This window comes from Blennius ocellaris (assembly GCF_963422515.1).
Source record: "Blennius ocellaris genome assembly, chromosome: 1".
In the NCBI taxonomy this organism is placed as follows: Eukaryota; Metazoa; Chordata; class Actinopteri; order Blenniiformes; family Blenniidae; genus Blennius; species Blennius ocellaris.
In genome coordinates, this window is record NC_137650.1 from 10,637,595 (window position 1) to 10,662,164 (window position 24,570).

Genomic DNA, 24,570 nt, shown 5'->3' on the forward strand with positions numbered 1-24,570 from the left:
GAGATGTGGAGAGCAACAAAAGCTTTTCGTTTTCACTTGACAACGTCATATAAACGGGGTTCCAGTTCTTCTTCAGTGTTTGTGAGTGGTTCTATGTTTAGATTCTGTCATGAAATGTTGATCCGTACAGGTTGTACCTCATCTTTTGCTCAATGCCAGTCAGCTTGGATTTACTTCTCATCTAAACAAAACTAACTAAAGGGTTATGGAATAGCCCGGGGTCTCAGTATTTATTGGGCTGTCAAAATTAGATCTGCACACGTCTAAGAAAACCATAGACATTTTGATTCCAGAGCAGAACTCAGAAATTTCCCATTGTTTTATTTTAAAGGTCCCCACTTTCATATTTCGATGAAAGTTGATAAGCGTGCCAGCGTTTGGCTTCATGATAATATTTTAGCAGATCAGAGGTGTCAGTAGTGCTTTCGGGATTCGCCTTGAATATGACAAGTCTTTTAATGATTTAATTCAGAACCCGCACAGGTGGGTGTTAAAGAAACAAAGGCATTGTAATGTGAAATCCGAAATGTGAAGTGGAGTACTTCCAGTGTAAAAAAAACATCGAACGAAAGGGTTAATAGAGTATGAGGAAGTACAGATGACTTTTCCTCAGAAGTCCAAAGCAAACTTCTGTTTGAACTTGTAAAACACGCTTCACCCCCTTAACTCTTTTACCGGACACACTTATGAAGACTGCTGAACCAAAGAGATTGAGCAGCAGAGACGGGCTTAAAGATGAGAGGAAGGACACTGTCTCCAGCGCCGTCGTTTCAAAAGGCGTGAATGCATTATCCAACCATTGCTCTGCTCTGCAGAGAAGAAAATCTCCATGAACACCAAGGCTATTACCAACATATGTGAAGAGTTGAAAGGAGCGCAGATCAAAGTCAGAGTAAAAAGTAAAAAAAAAAAAAGAAGAAGAAGAAGAAGAAGAAAAAAAAGCAAATGTCAAAGAAGAAGTTTCATGCCAGGCTACAGAGAAGAGATGATGCAGGAGGATACAGTAGGAAAAGACCCCTTCAGCTATATGGCATCTGAGACTTGAAATGAAGATGCACGGAAAGAAGTTTTTCAATATTTTTCTTCTTTTTTTTTTTTCCATGGATCACTGCAAAGGACAGAGACTGCATTGATGTTTTCAGAACAAAACTACGTGTCACCGGTTCACCATGGATGAATCGAGACACCCACAAGCCGGCCCCCCCCACCCCCCCCCCAATTTCTTTTCACACATTTCTTAAATTATTTACGTATTTTTCGGAGTCATGCATTTCTGTGTGCATTGGGAGTTTACCCAAGTTAGTATCCCAGTGGCTCTGACAGGGACTCCGGCCGTAGTGGAAACCATCTTCAGCGCCACCCAGAGGACCAGTGGGCCAGCTGAAGCTGCTTCGACAAATCACTGTTCCAATGATAACATCATTTATCTCTGTTTGAGATCGCTTTCTATTCCATTTTATAATCCTGCACCCTTTTCACTTGTGAAAAATGAGCACAGACAGACAAATAATTGGACATTATACTCTGACTAAAACTTCACCACAATGTGTTTTAATTGTGTGTCTCTCCTCCAATAAACAGTGGCATCTTGCAGGAGTTACGAAGCCGTTTCACTTCAGAGTAACTCTCAGTTCTCAGTTACGACACACTGGAAGGAGTTTCTTTAACCTACGTGTTTCGTTTGTATGCAACTCGTGACACAAAGCAGGCCGGGATTAATCTGACTGCTCCTCCATCTTTGACATTTAGAAATCAGCAGGATGAGCGGCGGTGAGTCTGTCTTATCAGAGCAGCGGGCTTTAAAAGTATATTTGATATAAATGAAAGGCCACTTGAAGAGCTTTCTGAATCATAATGTTTGAATGTTAAAGACTTTTTTAGTGATCTGTTGGTGGTTGCACTAATCCACATTCAAACTCTGACAGATTCAGAACAACCAGAAACGTTGTTCCGTGAAGTGAAGTTGCTGCTCTGCCATCACACAGCAACAGGTAGGGAGACTTCCTTTATATAACTATTGCTGTAGACACGGTCCAATTAAAGTGGGTCCGTCATATTGTCACTGATCTGGGTCAATGTGGGCCCCCCGAGATCCCCCTTCCAGCTTGGGACCACAGGAAATTGCTTACCTTGCTGGACTGAGGGATTTTAATGCCGTGTCTGCGCTGACATTACAGATTGGATCTTATATCCAGTTAATGGGCTCCTTGTGGATCAAACCTCTGCACTGAGAAGCCATATTCATTGTATAGAATCACCTGAGTTCGGTACTTTCTGATAGTTAATACCGGTTTAATGTTTTCGTTTAGATTGCTCAGGGACACTTTTCTGAATCATATAGTATTTTTAGGCTCAGGTGAGTTTGAGGGTGATATTTGTGATCTCGTTTCCCTGTTTCAGAGCAGCAGCCTTTATTTTTCTCTATGTACAATCTGAAAGCAGGATAAAACCTGGACGGGTGACCAGACCACCACAGAGCAAACAGAGACGTAGACACACTCACAATCACACCAATGTTTTCAAGGGAAAACGACAAACTTCAATTGCATGTTGGGGGTCTTGGTTGCTTGATGGTGGCACTCAGAATCACTTATTGGTCTTAAATGGTTCTGAATAGGCACAAGAAGGATTCATTCATAACAATGAGGTCAGAGCTGTTCACTTTTCTTCAGTGACGTCCATCATCTGGATCATATGTGGAGCCACATTTTATTTTGAACAAACAATCGGTACTGATTGTGCTAAAATTACCATTTAAAGAAGTGTGAATGTTTGCAGCTGATAGGAATTATTAGGATTCCTGTACGTTCCAATCTGTTGGCAGACTAAGAAAAACAGACGGGAACACCCCCCCCCCCCCCCCCCCCCCCCCACACACACACACACACACACACACACATACACACGGCAGCCATACCAACGTCTAATAAAGGCAAAATTCTCCTCTCCATTTATGATGAAAAGAAAGAGAGTAATTCGAACACAATAGTGAAATTTATCCTCGAGAAGCATCCTTCTTCACAGCACTTCCTGTCACCCTTGACCCACTTCCGGTCCTCTCTGGGCCAATCACAGTCATCCTCCTCACAACAAGGGGGACTCAAGCGGCACTTTCTCTAGTTTCTCAGCTTTTAGGCGATCACACGATAACGTTCCAAAACCTATGACTTTGAATCCCTGATATTAGAATGGCAGAGCAGTATATGGGAGAATGTTTAAAACAGAATAGTTTAACAGTGTGTGTATTTGTGAGCGATTTTATTTCATAAACACAGCACTGAATAATATTCCTACCTGAAAGGTACATCATTTTTAGCGTTTCTGCCGTGTACGGCAATCATTTTCAAAATGTTTTCACCCAAACGCGAAAATAATACATTTCACAATTTTTGGGGAGGAAACTGGAGAACTTGGAAAAACGAGCCATGACCACCCAGGCAGAAGGTGCAAAGCGCACACAGAATGGCCTCTCTGGCCAAATCTGGACCTTCTTGTTATACTGACCACCACAACAAAGTGAAATCACAACCTAATGCAGATGTTGAAGGAGGAAAATAAAGAAATCATAATCACTCTTTTCACAAAAACAATTAATTATGTTCGCCAACAAAAGCTTGAACAAATTGAATATCTGAATATTACAGTGGGATGTCAGTGATGGTCTTCATTTACAGATAAACTATTTTCTAGCTATTCCCTTGTGTTTGTTTCTTTTTTTTCCCTTTTCATTCAAAACACTCAGAGACGTCTTTTATACTCGCGGCTCACTGACAATATTTCACTGTAACCTTTGAAGGGATCGCGCCGCTATAATTGTCGTCTCTTGCTTCACACCTTTGATATGGATGCCTCACGCTTATAATAGCTGAAATGTGTAAAGCGGCGGTAATAATAACCTGGCGAGCTGCGTCAGGAAAGAAACCATTTGTAACCATGATACCAGTTCCGGGGGTGCCCCCCCCGGCTCGCCTCACACAAATAGTCGCCTTCGTGACAGGAGGCCGTATCACATTGCCAAGAGGCAAACTCTCTGCGGTTGCCTCGGCCGGAGATAAGCTGCTAAGCTGCAGATGAAAGTGTGTGTTCGTGTCGAGAGCGTGGCGTGGCGAGCAGCTGGCCGCGGTCAGCCAGATCTGGGGAGCCTGCGTGACACCGCCCTCTCAGACGGAGCGGAGGGCGGCTTTACGTCACGTTCCCAAACACACCCTCCTCATTAGTCCGGCTCACTGCTTGGAAGTTGACGAGTGGACTCACCACAAACGAGTGCAAAACCTCCAACTGACGTTTTGGATCAGAAGTGAGAAGAAATTATGTTTGAGAAAATAAAAGATAAATCAGACGGACTTTGCATCTAGCGACTCAAATTCTAGGTTCCAACAACCTTTCTCAATTCTCTCTATTTTGTATGGATCCGAAGAGAGAGCTGCGGCATACTCTTCCTCACATATCCATCCCTCCATCTTGGATGACTTTATCTCACCCACCAAGCACCCGAAGAGATTTACACCTGGTTTTTTTGGGGCTAAAGCTGGTCGGTCCATCATAACCTCGAATTAACCCAAATATAGTCGTTGAAATTGAGGTTTTATTTGAATGTCATTGGACAGGCCAATAGCAACCCAATTTTCATTGAAGTTATTTCTCTCTCTTTTTAAAAAAAACCTAAAAACTTTTATTAGTAATAACCCATGGCAATATGTTTCACAACATTAACATTACTAGAATTATATACAGATATACAGTTGAGAGGGGCGAGAGAGGGGCCATCTTTTGAGGTAGGCACGTGTCTTAAGTTGTCATTTTGATGTCAGGTTTTCCATACAGTCCACATTTCTTACTCTCTGTATCCACTGATCTGAGAGGTTTCAGCCAATTTACCGAAATCATCTTACGTGCTATCAACACAAGCGCTCTTAGATTATATACTTTATTTGTTTCTAACCTGTTAAAAAGCACCTCAATTTAAATGACTACTTTTGGGCCACATTTGGCCAACATTGGACGGTCCAATAACAACCCATTTCAACCTTGTTTCACTTTTCTACCAGAAAGAGACGTCTTAATAGAGACGCTGAACTTAATGCTTTAAATAAAAACTCTTGCATGATGAATTGATCAGGAAGAATTTTTGAAAAATCTCAAAAAGCAGATTTGGATGTCATTTATTTCTTTTTTTGACATTTGAATTGACTGTTTTAATTTACTGTTATATTATTATTTATATTTCAAAATTAAATAAATGTATGCACTGTATGAATCCTCAAACAAGCAAGATGAAAAAAGCAGTTATTATTACAGAAAAAATTGGATTTCATATGGTTTTATATTTTCTGTAATGAAATATGATTTAACACTACTTTTTTTTAAAACTCTTGTTTGTGTTCAGATGCACTTTCAATGTGCAATACAAAATATTTGACAATCTATGTATAAATTTGATGGAAAATGGAATATAAATGTTTTAAAATAATTCTTCGATCCACAATTTAACTGATTCATAGATCCGGCAGACTGTGAGACTCAAGATTATATTTAACTGTACAACTTGCGATTGCAAAGTAGATTTCAGAAACTTAGGTACCAGATTTGTGTGTGAAAACTGCACCAACATGCTTACTCTACGCGACAGTAACGTCATCCTGTACCGATCTATGGCACCCATACCTTCATGAAATAAAGCAACTGAGAATCAAGCTGCAAAAGTAAAACAGAATGTGGACATGGTCCAACATTCCTGGCACTGTAAGAACAAGATGAGCTTCTGACTCTGACAATGTACCAAGTAGTGAAAATAATTTGACTTTGTCTTGTTTTTAAATCTTATTCCATTGTGTTGTTCGCTCTGTGCTGTTCTTTTTCCACCGTTCTGCTGACGTGAAACCAAATGGAAGATATCAGAGTTGCGTTGGCGGTAATAAGATGTAACACAACTTAACCAGCGACAGGCGATACAAAGCCAGATGTTGCATATCTGTGACCCATTTAAGAGAGAAGAGAACACTACATCTAATCATTTACAAATGTTCACATCTCCACATGGTGGAAAATACATTTTCTACTCACACTATTCTTCATCGTCAGTTTGAAAATCTTTCCGACGTCAATCGGTAACAAAACCTTTTTCTCTGTTTTAAAACTCGCGTGGCTCCCTGACCGACCTGCGACGTGTTTAGAGGTCAACTGACGACTAATATTTCAAATTAAAATCGACCCCTGTAAACAAAAGCCACAAAATTGGCTCAAAATCTTTCTTTAAAAATCTGATTTAACCGACAGCTTTTTCGTTGTTTTTAAAAATGAAGACATGTCTGGTATATAAAACCTGCACTTTGGGGTGCCACAGGGATTCTGTTCTGGTTCCTAGTTTTTACTTGCGGTGCAAGAATTCATTCTAAAGTTTTAGTCCTTATTATTTAGGGTCAAGCGCCACAATACAGCTCTGACCTGTTGAAACCACGTTCTTCTTCCTGTGCGTTTCAAGACTCTTTGAAAATGCAGCTTGAATAGAGTTTTATATTGCATTTTGGTCTTATGTGAAGCATTTTGTGATTCTTATCCTTGAAAAGTGCGATATAAATCAAATTGACTTACAAGGTGAAGAAAGTTTGAGGAATACACCGGCGAAAATGAAAGAAAAACAGATTTAAGTTTTGCAGCCATTTCTTTCAGTATATTTGCCCCGTGCAGCGTTACATCACTTCCAGCGCTTCTGCATGCTTGGAACTTTCCCTTGAAGTAATCCCCCCCCCCCAAAAGAAAATGTGTCAAGCACTATCAGCGATGCCTGCTGGATCTCTTCCACGGTATCCAGACTTAGTCCCTTCAGCCCGAACTTCATCTTGGGCTAAAAAGCTACAGGCAAGTCGAATCCGCTGAGTAAGTGGGATCAGACGTGCCGGCGAGCGGACGGGTCGTCGTGATGGAGCACCCCCACTGCACAGGATGTGGCACACCATCAAAATGAAGATCACAAATCGCCCGAGTTGCTCCAAATCAAACGCTTAAAATGTCAGCGACGTCTCTGTTGGGGAAGGTCAGCACATCATTTAGTGGCTTACGGGGTCAAAGTTGACGGCGATCATTTCTAAAAAGTGTCTAACAGCAGTGTTGAATGTGTGACAACACAAATCTACTCTCTGAACAATGCAAAATGTGAATAAACAAAAGGGCGCAGCGATTTATAAATATGATTCACTTGCTTTTCATTAACATTAGAGAATAAATAACACTATAAAAAAAAAAAAAACCTCTTTGAGCAGTTTTTAATTCATTATGATGTGATGTTAGGCCCTGGGTGTGTAATGTGCATCAATATAAAGTATTCAATGTTTTTTGTGTGCAGCAGTCAACATCGGCTGTTTGTTTCCATCATCTCACCCAAGAACCAGTGGGTCAATGGGACCGATCACAAAAAAAAAAATAGATGTGAAGTCCTTTTTGTTAACTTCAAAAATTAAAATGTCACTATAATTCAACACAAAGTTGCTGCAAACGTCCCTGAACAGTTGTTGAATGATGACCCCACAACACAGTTTATAAGGAACAGGTTCATACTTTAATAAAAGGGTATTTTCCCTTGGCACAGATCTGCTATCAAATAAATAAAGCAATTAATCAAATACAATCTAATATAAACTAAACAAAAGTCATGGAAACAAAACATGGGGAGGGAGAGGGAGCAGGGTAAGGAGGAGAACACTTGGGGGCTGAACAAGTTCACGACAAACACTGAGTGAGAGTGTGTCTGCATGTGTGACGAGACAGATCATTACCCCTCCCTGCTAAAGTCGGACCGGCGTGGCGGATACTAGCTGACAGTAGGCGAAGTTAGATAGCTCGACAAGTTATTTCATTATAAATAAGCCTTATATTCTTTCTACATGATGCTGGTTTCATCTTTCCGCAGTCCACTATATACCTCGGATTAAAACAAAACAAAACAACATGGCAATACATGGGTTTTATACAGCAAATTAGTGGTGCATTTAGATACTGAAATAACATGGAGAGGTGAATACTGATGATCCTATACAACAGGACAGAGAATGAGCGTTTGAACATGTTGGGTTATACTTCTGCTCACATTAATAACCTGCCAGACAAGACAAATACAAAAATAAATTCTGGTGCATTTAGAGGGACTGTTGATGAATGTGCTGCTGTGAAAGGGACGAAAAGAAAGCTCTGGGTAAAAAAAAAGGGGGAGGGATTGCTGGTGTGATGAAAGATGGAAGAGATGTGGCGGAAACAAGATGAAGGTATTTGGATGAGATTTGCTCCCTTGGAAAAAAAAAAAAAAAGGGGGAACAGGAACTGCTTTTTCCCAACCCTGAGCTGATACTGCGGAGGTTTCCTCGATGGAGCATGTTTAAGGTTTGCATTGGGAATTTCAGGTGAGTCTGGAAAGATATTAAGAATTTTAACTGTTTAAAAAAAAAAAGCGAAAGACGTTTGAGAATCACTCTCGGGCTGAGGGTCCATGGTATCGCTCAGGTTCGCTTCAGAAGCCTGTATCGAGTGAGGCCACCCCGGCAAGACCGGCAGCGACCTGCTCGCCGTCCGCCGACACAACAACACGGCCTTTCCCCCCCCCCCCCACACAGTGCCGACGCTGGCAGGCCGCTCGCCGCGCCGCCGAGGTGAACGCAGCCACAAAAGGCGCGTTGTGAGGGCCCTCGCTGCCGCGTCCGGGGGAGAGGAGTGAGGAAGTCGAGGTATGGAGCGCAGCTGTGACCTCTCCTCCCCCCCCCCCCCCCCCGCCCTCCCCCTGGGAACGACGCCGTGTTCCCCGCCGGGTCCTGCGACGTTTTGTCCCGACTGACTGGTGCCTGCAGCTGTGAAGGGGGACGGCGAGGGGACGACGGCGGGGGGACGTACGCTGCTGCATTCCTCCTCATCAGGGCCCAACACACTCGAACACACAGGATGGATTGGAAAGGTGGGGGGTGGGGGTGGCGGTCGTGGGCCCTGGGGTCCCATTCACACGATCCACATGTTGACAGCTCACTTCCTCTGGACAGACTGCCCTTGAGCAAGGCACTTAGAGAAGACTACCGCTGCAGGTCGACGGGACACCGCACCGCTCTTCTGCTTTGTGAAACCAACAAGGTTGTCCTGTGGACCTCCGCTGGCTTGGACAGACACACGGTGGCTGGCAGCGGAGCGGGGGTGGGGGGTTGGGGGGGGGGGGGGGGGTGAGTTATGGTTGCAGTGGAGACTTCAGGCCATGCCCAGTGTCATCCAGCACCGGAGGAATGAGACAGCTGAAAAGAGCCCTCGCTCCTGCCGCACCACAGACAAGAGCCTTGTTGGCTGAGCGCAGGGGCCACATGGCGGCACGGTGAAAGACCTGCTGACAGGCTGGGGGGGGGGGGGGGGGGGGGGGGGGGGGTGGGTAGGGGGGTAGGGGGCATGGAAACAGAGGGAGCAACCTTCTGATGCTACGCCAGGCCAACGGAGTGGCTACGAGCACAGCAAAACAAAAGCACCTCAGCGTGATTAAAGCAGGATGGGGGAAAGGATGAGGCTCCATGACTGACACCTAAAGACCTGCCTGATTGGTTAAGAGCTGGACGATAGAGTTGACAGATTAAAAAGCCAAACGCTGGCAGGATTCAGGAGAATAAAAGAGCTCCGAAACCGGACGTCCTCTGAAAGCTTAAATCTGTCGTGTGACGCCAATGAACCCACGCTTTTAAATTAAATCAACGCAGTTTTGTGCTCCTCATGATCGACCTTCAGCAGCACAGCAGAGGGTTGGGATTCATGCAGTCATTGGGTCACTCCGTCACACTGACATGAGAAATGAAGGAGCGTGTGTGTGTGTGTGTGTGTGTGTGTGTGTGTGTGTGTGTGTGTGTGTGTGTGTGTGTGTGTGTGCGTGTGTGCGTGCAATGAGGCTCCGACTGGTCTCTCTTGAAATCGTGAGGAAAAAACAAACTGCTTCCAGAGAGTGAATACAAAGATATCACATTATCAATAAAGCTTATAAAATTGATAACAATATATACCTTATGTACAGAAAATGTTACTCAATAAATGTCTACGGAGCTTTTTGATGTACTGCAGAAGTAAAAGTAATTTCAAAATAACCTCTCAGTCCAAGTCACCATTACAACAAACGATTAGGATAAAATTAGAGGTAGCAGCGGATTCCGGATCTCTCTTCCTTTTTGTTTGGATTTTTTAATTTTTTTTTTTTTCATTTCATGTACTTTCCTAACATTTTTTTCCCCCCCATTTTTGCTGATGGGGGCATTGTGTGCTTGAATCTTCATTTTCATCTTCAAAAACCCGCCTGGCCTCCTGCTTTAAATACTCACGCACCAATGAGCGCACTTCAAGTGGTTTTCCACAGACACCAGTGTCGTGACACTCGCACTCCTTCGCTGAACGCTCGCGCGCATTCACACCTTTTTAGTTCGCTTGTTTTTTGTTGTTGTTGTTTTTTTTTACATACACATCGCACGCTGTTCGTCTATCATCTATATTCCTTCATATATCGTTTTTAAATCCTGCAGGTCACGTGCCTTCTTCCTTGGGGTCCGTCCTTTTGGCTGAGCGGTGTGGGGAGCGGTGGAGTTCGTCAGGCGGAGGATCACAGAGTCAACGAGGAGAAGAACATCTGCACCCCCACCCCCCCTCCCCCGATCCTCCCCCTGTCCACCGCAATCCTCCTGCAGTCGGTGTGTCCCGGGTGTGTGTGTGTGTGTGTATGTGTGCGTGTGTGTGTGGGGCTGCAGCAGTGGTCCGGGCGGAACATTCAGGACTGGTAGAAGTGGTGGTAGTGGTGATGGTGTTCGTGGTGATGGTGGTGCTCGTGCCGCTGCACCACCTGCGCCAGCCCCCCCTCGTAGAGCAGCAGGCTCGGCAGGTCCTTCACCTGCTCCTTCTCCACCACGGGTCCCGCGGCCGCCAGGGAGCCCAAGGCCCGGTAGGCCTGGCTCTCCTTGGAGCGCTGCTTGTGCTTGCGGTAGGGGGCGGCGGACTGGTGGGGCGGGGTCTGGCTGGGGAGCGCCGGGGGAGGCGGCGCGCCGCGGCTCCTCATCACCCTGCTGCCGAGCTGCGCCGGCGGCGTGCGGCTGTGGTTCTTGGGAGAGCGCAGGCCGTGTTTCCCCGAGTCTGGGCCTCGTAGCCGGACGGGGTGGAGGCCGTCGGCGGCGCCGACGTCCACGACGGTCTGCAGGCGGCGGTGGTGGGGATGGGCGTGGCCGTTCTCCGGTTCGTGGGAGCGAGAGCGCGTCTGGTTGGACGGCCGCGTCTGGGGCTCCGCTTTGGCCGGCTCGGCTGCAGTGGCTGCGAGGGAGAGACACGGGTTCACGTTTAAAACAACTGAGGGCAGCGGTGTGGAGGTTTGTTTTCTCCACTATGTGGTCAAAGAGTCGAGATAACTGGTGACTAAAATAACACCACGAACTATAACACACACCAATACTGACACTTGAGATAGACATCAATTGTAACGCAAAGCTACTGTAAGTGCATTTGTAGCTTCTAATTTTTTTTTATTTAAAGTGGGATAAATTATACGTTTGCCTTTGTGTATTTTGAACAGTTTTCATGGTTTTTTTTTGTGTGTACAGCTCCATACAACATTCAATCAAACATGCAAAGTTATTTCAAAACTTGTGTCCCTTACAGAAATATATCATATAGATAAAAAAAGTTAAATTGTGAATCCTAGTGTGAGAGTGTGTGTCTCACTTTACAGCATTTGCCTTGTAATGAACCGGTGACCCGTCAAATAGAGTTTCCATGATATCCATGTGTGTGTGTGTCTATTCAAACTGTCTGCTGGAGTGACTGTATGTGTTTCCTTCTTCTGTCATCATATGGTGTTTTTCCACTAATTGCTCCTCAGCCCTACTAACTGTTATCGCTTTTCCACTACGTGTTCGCCCCCGCGGCCAGGTACTTTTGTGGTACCTGCGTAGTCGAGGTTCCAAGCGAGCTGAGGCGAGTAGACAATGTGACAAACAAGAAGTAGACACAGAAATAAACCCGTAGAGCAGTAATGAGGTGCAAGCCTTCCTTCGTCTGGTGGCGACCAGATGATTGGGAGGGACCTCGGCGGAGTGACCTGCTACGAGTATCGAGGTCTCTCATCTGCTGCGTTTTGGATTAATCTTGATCGGCTTCCTCAAGCATCACCTATAAAGTTTAAAATATTGTACCATTTGTCTTATTTTAACATCAGTTCCTGCTAACGGCTGGTGGCAGAAGTCACCAGTTAACAGGGGCACCAGTAAAACCGAAACACCAGACAGTGAAGCACGATCGTAATGATCCACATTTTGCAATATTATTACTGAATATATAAAAATCTATAGTTTTAACACTTGAGCTGATATCCAATGCATGTCGGGGTGATTACCCTCCAGTAGTTAACTGGGACCGACTCTCGTACCTGGTGTGTGAGATGAGACTGCTTCATTAAACTAGCATACCAACAGCTCCTTGATAACGTCTCATTGAAAACGTGGATGTGACAACACCCAGCAGACTCATTTTAGCATCTTTCTCCGAGGCAGATAACCCAGATAGCAGATCTCTGTTCGCACTCTCCTGACAAAAACAACATTAAAACCACCGCATGTCATCACGGCGCTCCAGATCAAGGCTGCTGCTTATTAGACCTAATATTTCACTTCACGACAGGCTGTTCTGTTGATGGGGCTTTGGCCCGGAACACTCGGCGCATTGTGCTCGCCCGAGCCCAGATGTTTGTCCTGGCAAAGCAACCGCAGCGGGCCGGTATTTCCACCTAATGGGAGTTCCGAGCAGGTGCTGCAGTAATGAGGGCCCCTGGACGCAGCTTCAAAAGGGAGGGGGGGGCTCCCTCCCCCTGCTGGCCCCCGGTCCACTCACCGGCTCCGAAGCGGGAACTGTAGTTCTCGATCCCTGCCAGGTCCAAGTAGTGGTTCCTGCGTTCCAGGTTCTCGTCCACACAGTGGCGCTGGCAGCCAGGCTGGGTGTGGTGGTCACTGTGGTGGCGCCTGCGGACACAAGCGGCACCTCTCATTAGGTCGCCGTCCAGGCCAGCGAGGTTCGCTGCGGCAGCGTTTTGAAGAAAGTCAAACAAGTGTTCCTTATGATCACGCAGCGGCCCCGGTAATTGTCGGAGGAGTGAGAGCGTGATTGGAAAATCACAGGTTTGCACCCCCTGGCCGGGGGAGTGCTCCTGCGGCACGGCGAGACTCTCCCTCATGTTTACTCCTCCCGAGTGCCGCCGAGGTCAAGCTAGTCGAAGCTAATTAAAGACCGAGGGACGATTACAGAACCCCAAGTGTGAATTCTTCCTTAAACAACCGCCGCCGCCGACACGTTTTAAGAGCGAGGTTCTATTTTCTTTTCCTGCTAAAAAAGAGCCAATGTGACATGAAACCAAAAAAAGAAAAGAAGAGAAAACAAAAAACGGGCTTTTGCGTGCATGCGCCACACACACACAACAGAGACCGGCGTGTACAGAGGAGGCGGCTTTACCTTAGGAGTGCTCGAGACTTCTTGTCTGCACTCTTGAGGTCTTCGATGCACTTGTCATTTTTCTCCCTGGGGTGGGGCACGTCTGTGTATGTGTGAAAGACAGGAGGCTATTATCAAAGAGAGCAACACAGAGGAGTCACACACACACACACACACCCCCGTGCACGCACGCACGACAACAGTCGCACCAGCCTCAGAAGAAAGCAACCTTTGTTTTGGGGGTTTTACTTTGAAGATCTATAGAAAAAGAAAAACAACAATGCTTCATTTATTCTATTTTCAACTCTCAGCCTCTTATAAGGAGCGGAATGAAACAAGAGAAAAAAAAACAACATGCAGACTTCAGAAATAGTTCATTAAGGATGTGAGATCTGATGCAGTTTGAAATTAGCATGAAGGCAACCAGCAGTGTTTTCAAAGTCTGAATCTCCTGACAGATATTTATAGCCAAAACAATAGGATGCAAACACACAGGGATATATACTTTTTGAGATATTTCTCACTGACTACTTGTTTACCAAGTCGTCAGTGAGAAAAGTTAAGTTGAACGCAGCTATATTTTCCCGGCAGCTCTGAGAAGGTGGGAGGGGGGAAGCGTGTGTGTGTGTGTGTGTGTGTGAGTGTGTGTGTGTGTGTGGTGGGGTGGGGGTGGGGGGGGGACTTTGGAGAAAAGAAAAATGGCTGTGGTTATCAAAAAGACTCGGCACATCTCTTAAGGTTTCTTTCAGAGTATTTGAAGGCGCAGAGGAAGAGGAAGGGGGGGCCCCTCTCTTGGCTCTGTCACCCCCCCCCCCCCCCATCCCCACCCCCCATCATTAAAAATGAACCCCATTGAGTGGGAGAGATGGAGCGACGCCGAGACGGCGAGGAACAAAGCTGTGACAGGCCTGAAGCAGGCGCCGTTCTGCATGACAACAAACACATCTCTGGGTGAGCTGACAGCAGGCAACACAAGGGGACCCCCCCCCCCCCACACCCTCCACCTCCACCTCCCACACCACCCCGCCCGAGTGCCCCCGCTCCCACCCACAGCGATGACGCTGGGACTTTACCTGCCGCGCCCTGCGTGCAACTCCTCCACCGCTGGCTGGAGTCGGGCGCCACCGAGAGCTTGACCCGCAGCGTCTTGCTGCTGCTGGGGGAGTGGTTGACGGAGGCGTCCACCACCTCGTAGATGGTGTGGAGGAGGCTGGTGATGTCCTGCGAGGAGAGAGAAAGTCAGATTCCAATGAGCGACGTGGGTTTGATTAAAGTCGCATGCACCTTGGAGATCCCAGCAAGTTTTGAAGGAACGTGTCGCGTTCAGTCGCATCGACATCCTACGTTTGCTCAATTTCAAAACTCGCGGATGGAAAGTGAGTCAGAACGCTTCTGCGTGCAGTGGAAATCTAAAAAGTCATTCGGGTCCATTCCTCCACTCTGAAGAAAAGGAAGGGGGAAAAAAAAAACGAACAAAGGAATGCCTATCACCGCAAACTGAGTGCCATCTATTGGGTCGTGCAAAGGCCTGTGTGGCATTTACTCAATTTTGGCAGAAAAGAAACATAATTGAGTGGAAAACATCATTATGAAGAAAAAAAAAAAGCTACCCTGAGGCCAATGCAATATTTCAGCCACAATCTTGGAGCCATACTACATTTTTGATGTTTTCTTTTCTTGCTCACTAGATTTGTACTTTTCGGTCGGCGTCCTGAGAAGAAATATAGAAAAAGAAGTTGTGACTCCTTGTTTTAAGTTGGAAAGATCAATGTGAGCATTTCAATAGAAAAGTGGACTGTTAAACCTCAGGTTTTACTCAGTTTAACAGTTAAAAAAATGTACTTTTTGTGTAATTTTCTTCAAGTAAGTAACACGTTCCTGCAAAAACACAAAGGAAGACAAAATTCTTGAACTATCCTGATTCCTAGACTGGTTCAGTAAAGACTAAATTGGGGTTGAGCAAGTGCTTCACATTGCTTCTTCAGATATTACAGCTCATTTAAAGACCTCTTTATTCTTAGGAGACCTTATTCATTTAAATTTTAACACATTTGCAGATTTTTTTTTTTTTTAATTATTCAAGAAAAGAGTAACTCTACATTCATTATCTCAAGTGTTTTAAAGGGTCCATTATCTGGTGTGTTGACAAAGTGCCTCAGTTCTATAGATATCCAGTGACATCAAAGCTGGGGGGGGTGGGGGGGGACTATAGTGATGAGTACTCTGTAAGAGTCCGAGTATAATATCTGTCTTTTTAGGCATTAAAGCCATGCATATTGAACGGCGTGGAATTTAGAGAAGTGATTTAGACAACAGTGAACAGAGCAATGACGACATCAGCTCCTGCAGTGCGAAGCCATCAGACCGGGTGTGAAGTTATAAATTCATAAAGGCAAACATGTGCGCGGGGCAGCTGAGCCGTCAGGCCCGACAGGAGTCAAAGTTTACAGCGATTCGCTCTGAACCTTCTCCGCAGAATCGCGATTGAATCTCTGAAATCACACAGTCAATAAAAACGGACAGGAGCAAAGAATGGGGGTGTGTATTCTGTTGAACCGTTCAGGTTTATGATCTCAGCCTCTGATCAGTGAGGGCAGCCTGCGCGTCGTCTCCCGAGGACAGTTTAGAAGCCACATTTTGCGCCGATGTTTTTTTCCCCCCCGCACCGTACCAAGCTTACGAGCCCCTCGTGACTACGAGCCAATGCTCTGGGTCTTTTCATAACAAATCAAACCCTTAATTGCCCATAAAAAAATTCAGCAGGTATGGAAGTGGAAAGCACTGACTCATGTCATGTCCTGTACCTCTGAAGGGAGCACGGCCTCGCCATAAGAGCTCCTTTGACAGAAGAATTAAGCCCGAGCCACACAAATGCAACAGCAGGATTTTTTTTTTTTTTTTAAACCACTCTGACTCATAAAAGGGTACTATTATGAATTCTTCGGGGACTGGTTCCACATACTGCTTTTAGACGTAGAAGAACAGTAATGGGGGGGGGGGATAAATAAAAAAATAAAATTAAATAAAAGCTTCCTGTGTCACTTTTGGTTTCCCTCTTTTTATTTGTGAGAGGGGATTTAAAAAAAAAAAAAGGAGTTGGAGAAGAAAGCCCCCCTCCCCCCTCCCTCCCCCCAAGCCGCCACCGCCTGCCGTCTCATGAGCCGCGGAGCCGCAGGCAACGCCGAAAAAACTTGCACTGCCAACCACGCGGAGGACAGCTCCAGTCTCGTTTTGCCCGTTTCAAGTTGTTCTCAAAAAAACACTGGATGTTTCCTCAGATCTGTAGCAGGCAGACACGAGCCACAAGGTGCCTCGCAGGAGCAGAAATGCACCGGCGCCGCTGGATTGGGTTCTGAACCAGCGAGAGCGGGTAGGAAGCTTCGGCTCGTCTGGCTGTGGTGAAACCAGGAAAACTGATTGGTTCTTGCCCAGACGATGGCAGGATGTTGTTTACCATCTTTTTTTTTTCTTTTTTTCTGCTGACTGGAACTTACTCATTGTACAATGTGCATTGCAGAAACACACATACACACTCACTGGGTTTATTCTTGAGTATTTTTTTTAATAATTCAAATTAACTTGATTTTGAACCAATTTATAGCGGAGAAAGTTAAGTACAGAGAATCCATTACAGCACGCTACTTAGACTAATTGTATTCAGCAGACATGATCATCAGCGTGATAAATGGATTTCACTACATCAGCGACACCAAACTGGCTTTAAATGGCCTAATTCAGCTTTTCTCACACAGGGAAAGTTGACATGGAAGTTGCTCAATCCATCCATTGTGAGTAATGCCTGATTTCGAAGAACACTGAAAAGTGAACGGGGAAATCCTACAAATCTAAAAAAAAAAAAAAAAAATCACGAATGTAAAAACAGTCTATGACTATAACTTTTTCATGCACCTCGACTGTATGATCACATCTTAATTGAGGAAACCACAGGGCCTAATGCACATACACTTCAGTCACCCTCCTTATTAGCATCAGTCACTGGTACTACAGGTATAAACTCTCATTCAGCTCTTTCAGACTCCAGCATGTCAAACAAAGCATCTGGAAAACCAGGTTTTAAATCCATTGACCCATATGACTGGAAGCCTCCACCCATAAACATTCATTCTCCATCATCTGTCTTGTTTGAGCAACTTGTGTCTTCTTACCTTGAGACGGACTGGTGTCGTAATAAACTGTCTCTGTTCACTTGTGATTAGTTGTGAGCAGTTAGTCGTATTTTCACTCTATATTCTACATTTCATTTAGGTCTTGATGACAAACCTGATGTAAAACAAACTGTGGCCACTGCTTTCTATTATACGTCTATTCTATTGCTTACGCGTTCCGTTTTTTTGAGCTTATTTCTGCACGATTCCTGCCGGCTCGGAGGGGAGACGACGATTACCTCTCTGGTGACTTTTCCGTTGTTGTCGAAGTCGTAGAGGGTGAAGGTCCACTCCTGTCTGTTGTCCTCCTCCACCGACACGGCGCACTCCAGCTCCTGAAACACCACATTGATCCTACTTTCACACCGTGTGTAGGAGAGTGTGTGTGTGTGTGTGTGTATCTCCTGCTTATCCGACCACTGCCCTACTTTCATCCAGTGTGTGTGTGTGTGTGTGTGTGTGTGTGTGTGTGTGTGTGTGTGTGTGTGTGTGTGTGTGTGTGTGTGTGTGTGTGTGTGTGTGTGTGTGCGCGCGTAGTAAACGACCCGTTCTCTGTTGACACTCACTTCAAACTGGAGCTGTTTCTGCGGCCCTGCGGGGGATTGGCTGCCCCTCTCCTGCATCTTCTCCTCCACACAGCAGCTGTCTGTCTTCTCTGGGGGTAAAGCCACTGCAGCGACACACACACACACACACACACACACACACACACACACACACACACACACACACACACACACACACACACACACACACACACACACACACACACACACACACAAAGAGAAAAGAGAGAGCCTGAGGAAGGGAGCGCTGGGTGCAGTCATAACCTGAGGACACGGCGTCGCCTTCAAGTGTTTCTTGTAAGCCCTCTGACTTCCGAGTTTGGCAGAAGCAATTAAGACATGTTACACATCCCGGTGGTTCTGGGTGGAAGCCGCCGCAGTCGCTCGTTTTTTTTTTCTCACTCTGAAATTGCAGTTCTGGAATTATTTTAACATTTTTAACACACAATCTATAATCACACGAGGGCTGAAGTTCAGTATGAGTGATAAGAGTGTCACTGCTTTGCACATCCGAAGTCATAATTTGCTTTTCGGAGTCACAGAAAATGTGATTAAAGAAACTTTTAGTTATTACAGCTCAAAAATGGTCTTTATTTTCACTGAGAACTTCATCGACTACGGAATGTGCACGTTAATCAGTGCAGCTTTTCAAAGGATTTTGAGCTTTTCCGATTGAAAATCTTCAAAACGAAGCGCTCCATCGGCACATTGTCACAGAGAACGGAATCAAACCAGCCAACATCAAGGCTGAAACTGAAATCAAGGTGTCAATCCAGTGTAGAGGCGCTAATTCTCTAATGACAAAAGCTCCTCCATAGTAGCGGTTTTGAGCTCAAAGCTACTGTGCATACATCCCAATGGGCTCGCAGTGAGGGGATGTCAAACAGGAATCTGAAAGGCTTAACACGCCGAAAACATGACACAATGTGGCAAAATGGCTTTCGGATATAAATGGTGGAACTGAAACAGCATGTGAACATCAAAAGGTCTATAGGAGGCCCCCGAGCCTGCGACTCAGCGCAGCAGAGCTCATCATTTTATTGGAACGACATTCGCCGTACATTTGCCATCCAGACGTACGGCGCCGCCGGGACGTCCGCGGAGAGGCCCTGTTCTGCCGCGTGCACTTTTTACCCCGTTACACTGACGGCCAAATGCACTCCTGTGGAGTTCATTCATCGCATGAGTTTCAATAAACTGAACACGGGGTTTTACAAAACAAGGTTCAAAGTGAGACTGACGTCCGAAACAAGGGCGCACTTCAGTTTAAGATCCATCCGTCATCGGTGAAACACGTCACTGTACAAAGATATACGTTCGTAAATCTGATTATTGCACTTTCAGTTTCAGCCTGGCTCAGGAGAAGTGTCCATTTGTCCCTCTTTGCTATTAAGGCTCTGATTTGGTAGAAGAAACTAATACCGTCTATGTTCTAAACTGCTTCATCCAGTCCAGGGGGGGCTGAAGCTGGCCCCAGCTCACAACGGGGAAAGGACACCAGTCACACATACTCACATTCACACTTACAGGCAATTTATTTAGCCTCACACATTAAGGTCTTATGCACGCTTTTTTGGACCGTGGGAGGAAAAACCTCAAACAGAGAAAACAGGAAGCAAACTCTGGTCAGAAAGCCTCGAGTAAGAGGCAACAGTGTTAACTGCTAGAACGTCTCAAGTTACCAACAGGTTTTATTCACAGGTGAACTTTCTTCGCTATAGTTTCATAGAATGTATCATTTTCAATAACAGACGTATGTGTCGAGGCAAGCATACCTTTAATATTACTACAAATCGGTGCCGGGACGCTGTACTTAAAAAAAATGTAGATGTATGCACTGCTTTTTTTTTTTGCAATAAAAAATACAAGGATGTATGCATCTTTGATTTGTTTTTTTTAATGTATCAGATAGTGTTGAGTTCACAGGTTTGAGGCCGCAGCTCAAAGTGGTGTATTTTTTGGATTACGCCATTTCAAACGGCTGCCCACCCTCCAGGACATAAATAGCACGACTGTCGCTGTCGACTTGGATGTTTCAGTTTCGGTGCTGGATGCAGGCCCAGCTCTCGTTGCCAGCGGATATCCTTCTCCGCTTTGAAATCCAGCATTTGTTTGACACTCGAGACCGCAGATACACGCGGACGTGCGTCGGAGCTTTGGGAGGCGTTCACGTCGGCTCCTTTACAAGCCACGCTGCGTTACAGTCGCCCCGACACGTCGCCGCTTGTGAATTATTTTTTCCCCGCTGGAGCTTCTTCTTGCTTTTTGGTTTGCACCCCCACCCCCATGTTTCACCTCTGGTAGTTTAGCTTTCATCGGTATCCCTCCACTGCTCCCCAAATCCAATCAAAGTCCTGCAGGCTGCACACACCCACAAAGCCACGCAAGACCACACCCCTTTTTTCCTCTCCTCCCCCCACCCATCCCCCGTCTTGCTCCTCCCGCCACACTTTGAAGTTCCATTCTCAAACCTTTTGGAAGAGGATCAGACCGGCTGTAAAACAGAATCACTAATTAATTAAGCCAAGTCAAATCTGAAACAGTGTTTGTTTGCTCGCCAACGGAGCAGACACAACAGCCCAATTTCTTTCCTCCCGATCCAACGCAGATCAAAGCGGACCTGTCTCATCCCTGGGCAGGGGGAAATGCCAGAAATGAAAGGCATCATCCCAGGGAGCTTTTACCAACTTTTTGGAGAGGCGCAGTATTCGGGGGTCCCGCTGTTTGATCATCTGAGGTGCTCAAAGGGAACATTGTGTGTGAGGGCAAATCTGTTCCGTAGCAGGCTCAATATGGTGGGGAGATGCTTATCTTGGAGCTAATGAAATGCCGGGAGGAGTAACAGTAATCTGCTATCACCCTCCTCCCCCTCTGACCCCCCCCCCCCCCAACCCCCTCCCCATCGCAGACATAAGCCGGCTCTTTATGAGTGAAGCTGCCGCCAGGGGCTTGGCTGCACATCAGATCTGAGGGGCAAGACGAGGGCAGCCGAGGCTGGCACCCTTCATGTCAGGCCTGTTCCAGCAGCCTCGCAACACACACGTGCATGCATACACTTTATACACACACACACACACACAGACAGGTTGGGAATGCTGCCACACACTGTGAGCAATCACACCCAGCTTAGCGAGGATACTGTATTACACATAACTGGGGCCGTCTCCTCTTCACAACAACACACCCAAGTGATTTCAGGTTGGGACGGTCTGTGTGGATGGAGGTAATGGTTTTTTGGGTTTTTTTACCTTGCTTCAACATGAAATATCTTCACTCACTAACAGCGCATGTATCTAAAATAATCAATATCAGTGAAGAAACAACTCCACATTTTTAGGTCAAATTACACTTGTGTAAAAAAAAAAAAAACAACTGCCTGCTGGGAGCATGAAAAGGCTTTTCCAGATTGACCTGAGGGCTGCTTTGGCTGTCATCAAACAGTTTGACCAGTACAATAAGCGGGGGGGGGGGGGGGGGGGTAGTTAGTATTTCGCAGAGTAGCAGGCACCGTTATTGAGGCATTGATGGTAAAGCTGTTGTGTTACAGATTACTTCCTTATTTACACCAACTGTCCGTCATCATCACGCTCTTCTCTTATGTTTCCAAAACATCTGCAGTTCAGGCGACTTTTAATCCCGCGCGGCATATTTGGACGTGTGTCTTTACGCGCGGACGAAAACGCGCCTTTCATCCGCGTCGGCTGTGCTACTTTGTTTGCCCTTTCCTGTTTCCTCTCGGATACTTTCCCTCCATTTGTGGGGATCTGCGGAGAGCAGATCTGATCAGTGAGCTGAGTGCAGCCGATGCCAGGGGACGTCATAAATCCCCTACAGCTGTCTTCATTTGGGACCGAGTTTGCCTGAGGACGTACAAAATGTCTTCCCGAGTGAAGAATCTGTATTATCTCAAGGAGACATGGCTGTAGCAACATCCTTAAGAAAAGAAAAAAAACTTGAGCTGGTGAACACACTCACATCAAAAAGCGTCAAACTAGTCACTCATTCATCATTTAATCTCCTATTGAAGCAAGTTATTTAAGCCACTGCCAGTTAATCATAAAGAATCAACATAGAAAATCAGTGTGATGAGCAAACACTTGGCACATACTTTGGTTCAGCTCGGGGACTGATAATCAACTCCCCTCACATTACTCCAATATCTGTTCAAGCAACAAAAAAAAACAAAAAAGAAAGTGAAATATAAGTCATTTTTCCTCCTAAATTCTTGGCTGATCTGGTTTTACTCCCTATTTCTGCCTGCACCTCACGTCCAATCCTGTCTTTAAAAGGGAGGGAGAGACTTTCTCCTGCCAGAGCTCTTAATCCAGGATCACATCACATTGGGGGGAAAACATGGGGGAATGGAGGCACTTTGCAGAGCACCGCTGGGGAGGGGCGGATGAGAGATGAAGAAGGCAGAGACGTGGGAGGGAAGGTAAAGGGGGACCTCATCAGCACATTGCTGGGGCTTAGAGTTGGGGGGGGGGGGGGGGGGGGGGGGGGGGGGCGTGGAACTGAAGGGGAAAGGATGAACCACTAAATCAAAGAGGCACACACCCACACTAAGATAGATTCCAAAATGTTTTTCAAATCAAGCAATAGATGGGATCGTTTTATCAAAAAAAAAAAAAAAAAAAGGAAGATGGATAACAAGGTCTACCTTCTAAGCGGTAATGCTCTGCTCCGATCCCCTGGGCGCATGTGTCAACCATAGAGTCCTGCAAGCAGAGGAAAAAAAAGAAAAGGGAAAGTGAGTCAAATACAGTAGATCATATTCGGGGTCACATAAAAGAGAGATCATCGTATTTTTGTCACATAAAAAACAAACGTGCTAAACGACGCAAATCCACACCATTGCTGTGCCGCGCGGAGTGACAAGCTCGAGTTGAAATTACAGGGTTTATGCATCTATATATGAAGTTTGACAACTGTGCGCTGGGCTTAAACTGCGGCGGAAAGTTTAAGGGGGGCCGTAATTGCAGGATTGTGACACGCGGAGAAGACGACAGACGGTAAGATTTGAGAGTACGAAGAGGGAATCTAAATCACTGCCCCCGGCCGAGCGACGACCAGGTTCGGGGAAAAAAGACGGTTTGTGTCGTGGCGCTATTCCTGTGGCAGGACATGTCGCTGAAGCTACACACCCAGAGGCATGTTGTCTTTTGTCTTTCTTTTTTTTCTTTAAATCCCAGGCCGTTTTGACCCGGGACCCCCCCCCCCCCCCCTACCCCCTCTTCTCCTGGCAGCCCCGTCCGTTAAGCGCATACCACTGAGACTGCAGGGACATGTGATCCCCAGCTTCGCTTCGGAAAAAGTCTGGCTCAGGTATCCATGTGGCATGACATTCATCTGGCTGAAGAAAAAAAAAAAAACCCATTACTCACAGGCTGACAATCACACACATACATCCGCACACACACACGCACGCACGCATTCGGAGACCCACCCACAACTTTTCCACCGCACGCCGACGACGGAGGGAAAAATCTCCAAGAGTCCAAAACAAGTGAAGCAGCACAGGCCGTGCAGGGACACAACATATTACTGGTGACGGGTAACTTCACAGAACATCTCCTTCGGGACGGCTGAGTGGAGTGCATACGTTTTTATTACGCAAGTGTTGTCATGAATGTGTCAGAAGGCTCTGAAAGCATGATGGGGGCATTTTAGTGTAATCCACAGAGGTAGAAGGTCAGGTGGTTCCATAGTTCCCTCGTCAGGGGCTCGTGCCCCCGGGAAGAGAATACAACAAACTGCGAGACTGATATGCAAAAAAAAACCAGGGACCCCGAGATAAACCTGTGTTTGCTTGTTGGTGTGAGCGGGTCAATACACATTCCAATACGGCCTAATGATCCCGCTCCTGGGCTGCTGATGCAGGTCTGACACTGCTCTGCTTCCCGGTGATCAAAGGGTCACCAGCAGGTGAGACGACAGGAAAAAAGATACCAGAACCACAAGCGTCCAAACAAAAAGAAGAGCTATACGTCGAGCAATATAACCCACCGTGTCACATTTGTCCTAAAAATGCCGCTCTGATTTCAAATATGGCGTCAAAGTCGATCTTCCCAGTTGTCGACATGATAACGCTGCAGCAACAGTGAGCGCCAAAACATAATACAACAAACGTGTTCTAATCTGTGCTTCGCTCCATTCAAGAGTTTCGTCATCTGAAGCAGGAAAGAAAAAACACATTTTGGTGCCATTAACCAGGTTTATCAGAGGAACAGGTGCTCCATCTATGTGCTCACAGATGTTCAGGTACAGTGTTGACCAGATGCATTTTTAAAATTGCTCGGAATTCAAGCAATAAAGGCACCAATTAAAACAATAGTGGATAATACCTTCATTATACAGTCATTGAAATTAAATGCTTT

General features: G+C 45.9%; 1 protein-coding gene across 1 annotated transcript in view; it reads right to left on the reverse strand.

The window, feature by feature from the left end:
- Positions 1–10,678: 10,678 nt before the first annotated feature.
- nkd1 (NKD inhibitor of WNT signaling pathway 1) overlaps positions 10,679–24,570 on the reverse strand; it is a gene marked incomplete at its 5' end in the record, with an annotated part of 103,481 nt that continues 89,589 nt past the window's right edge. Inside the window, 7 exons of the mRNA XM_080520439.1 lie at positions 10,679–11,295; positions 12,868–12,995; positions 13,483–13,564; positions 14,535–14,682; positions 17,867–17,962; positions 18,194–18,297; positions 22,854–22,911. Coding sequence (XP_080376565.1) covers positions 10,763–11,295; positions 12,868–12,995; positions 13,483–13,564; positions 14,535–14,682; positions 17,867–17,962; positions 18,194–18,297; positions 22,854–22,911 — 1,149 coding nt within the window. The 3' untranslated portion in view covers positions 10,679–10,762. The remainder of the gene's footprint in view (positions 11,296–12,867; positions 12,996–13,482; positions 13,565–14,534; positions 14,683–17,866; positions 17,963–18,193; positions 18,298–22,853; positions 22,912–24,570) is intronic.